The 2,209-nt window shown below is 49.1% G+C and overlaps 1 protein-coding gene across 1 annotated transcript; it reads left to right on the top strand.

Annotated features, from left to right (window-relative positions):
* Nucleotides 1-618: 618 nt before the first annotated feature.
* LOC148591455 (endogenous retrovirus group K member 5 Gag polyprotein-like) lies at nt 619-1,773 on the top strand. The gene has a single exon (XM_088537551.1). It carries the CDS (start codon nt 619-621, stop codon nt 1,771-1,773), a length of 1,155 nt encoding a protein of 384 aa, XP_088393677.1.
* Nucleotides 1,774-2,209: the final 436 nt, after the last annotated feature.

Below are 2,209 nucleotides of genomic sequence, written 5' to 3'. Positions count from 1 at the left end.
CTGCTGCAGGACACTTTGGAGGATTGGGCAGCGGAGCACAACCAGGAGAGCATTCCTGTGATGCTGGAAAGTACCCCTCTATTAGGGGAAGACAGAGAGGACCAGGAGAAGCATCCTTCTCCTATAGAGTCTGTTACGGAGCAAATGGACGCTTTGCAGTGCTCCACGGGCGCCTCTGGGTCGTTGAAACATGAAACCAACTTGAGTCGTAAGTACCCCTCGCCTGATGAGCTGGTTAAGATGCGGCGACGGGGGAAGTCCCCCAGTGAGTTTTTGCCCCCCCTCTATAAGACACCTGCGCAACAGTTGGCCGAATGGAACGCTTTAAATAAACCTGTGCTTCCCTCTGCTCCTCCTGGAGAGGGGGAGAAGGAAAATGATGAAGAAATCCGCAGTAAAAAACGTTTCCCACCCCCCCTCCCCCATGACTCCTCGGATGAGGAGGAGGAGGAGGCGGTTTCTGCTGTTCGTCCTTCTGTGAAAGAGACTATAGGGAGTTCTCAGTGTTGGACCTTGAGATTAGCAGCTGAACCCTGGACTCTCCCCCCCGTCACGGTGACTGTGTTGCCGCGGCAGCCTGGCAAATTCTGGGATCAGGTTAGAAAAAAGGCAGCCGAAATGGGGCAATGGGATTTGTTGGATAAGATCAGTTACCCCTCAGAGGCCTCCACTCAAGTTGTCGGCTGTGGTTTGGAAGCTTTTCCTGTGTTTAAGGCGGCCCCTAACTCGGGAAGAAGGGATGAACATAGCACGATTGCCTGGAAAGTAGTGCAAGACCTGCAGACATGTACATCAAAATATGGTATTAACTCTTCAGAGGTAATGCGGCTGATCCGAATTATTAATGCGGATCTTTTAGCCCCGTATGATATAACCCATCTTGCTCAGATTCTGTTCCAGCCTGTAGAGAATCAAGTGTTTATGGAACACTGGAGGAGATTAGCTGAGCGGGCTGCACTAGACAACATGCGATTGCCGCAAGGAGATCTGTGGCAGGGAGTTGGCGTTGACGCTTTGATGGGAACGGGTCTTTTTGCTAACCCTGATCTTCAGGCTCAGTGGGACCCTAGTATTCTTGCACAGGCACAACGTTTAGGTATGTCAGCTCTGACACGAACTATGGAGCTGGCCTCGCCCCGTCCTAGATATACAACAATCAAGCAAGGGGTTAAAGAGCCATTCTTGCAATTTGTTGAATGGATTGCTACATCATTAGAAAAACAAGTAGAGGACGATGATTTGAGACAGAGACTGTGCACTCAGCTAGCTAAAGATAATGCTAACGAAGATTGTCAGAAAATAATTGAAGCAATGCCAGGGAATCCAACTATTCCTGATATGATAACAGCTTGCTCAAGAGTGGGAACAATAACACATAAAATGACTGCTCTAGCTGCAGCTCTTCGTCCCAATCCCAAGTGCTTTGGGTGCGGTCAGGAGGGGCATATCAAGGCTGCTTGCCCGTTTCAGAGTGCAGCCGCTAAGCGAAAAGGCAAAGCGGCAGGGCATTTTGCCAAGCCTGTGGACAATGCTTGTAATCAATGTGGCAGGATAGGGCATTTTGCCAGACACTGTCGATCTAAATTCCATATTAAAGGCTATTCTTTGACGGGAAACGAGGAAGCAAGCGCGAGGAGGCGCGCCGGGACACAAGTACCTCACACAGCGATTCCATACATGAGAGCACCTCCGACGGCTTATCCCTCTGTGACCATCTCACAGGGAAAACCCGTGGATCAGCAGGCATGGATGTATCCACCGCCGACACAGTAACTCTGTCAACTACGGATATTGTTAAAGTGCCTCTGGATGCAAAGGGGCCTATAGGTCAAGGACTCAGTGCATTATTAATTGGACGGTCTAGCAGTATTTTAAGTGGATTAATTGTTCATGTAGGTGTTATTGATTCGGATTATACTGGGCAAATTTGTGCTATGATGTCTACTCCCTATCCCCCAGTAACCATTCCTAAAGGTACCCGTGTTGCTCAACTTGTGCCTTTTTTGAGTTGTGTTCCTCGCACAGAACTTAAGGAACGACGAGAAGGAGGCTTCGGTTCTACAGGTCCACCTCAAGTTTTCCGGTCACAAACTGTATCAGCGCAGAGGCCGCAAATGACGTGTACCATCTCCAACAAAGGCTATTCACCATCAACGTTGAAGATTACGGGTTTGTTGGACACTGGGACTGATGTGACTATTATCTCTCA

Source organism: Tinamus guttatus, unplaced genomic scaffold (genome assembly GCF_059628265.1).
Source record: "Tinamus guttatus ecotype Peru unplaced genomic scaffold, ASM5962826v1 Tinamus_guttatus_pri_ptg000809l, whole genome shotgun sequence".
NCBI lineage: Eukaryota > Metazoa > Chordata > Aves > Tinamiformes > Tinamidae > Tinamus > Tinamus guttatus.
This window is presented reverse-complemented; position numbering and strand designations above follow the sequence as displayed.

Bases quoted from the DNA above. Each gene is read 5' to 3' on its own strand.
- LOC148591455 (XM_088537551.1), top strand. From the start codon at position 619: ATGGGGCAATGGGATTTGTTGGATAAGATCAGTTACCCCTCAGAGGCC.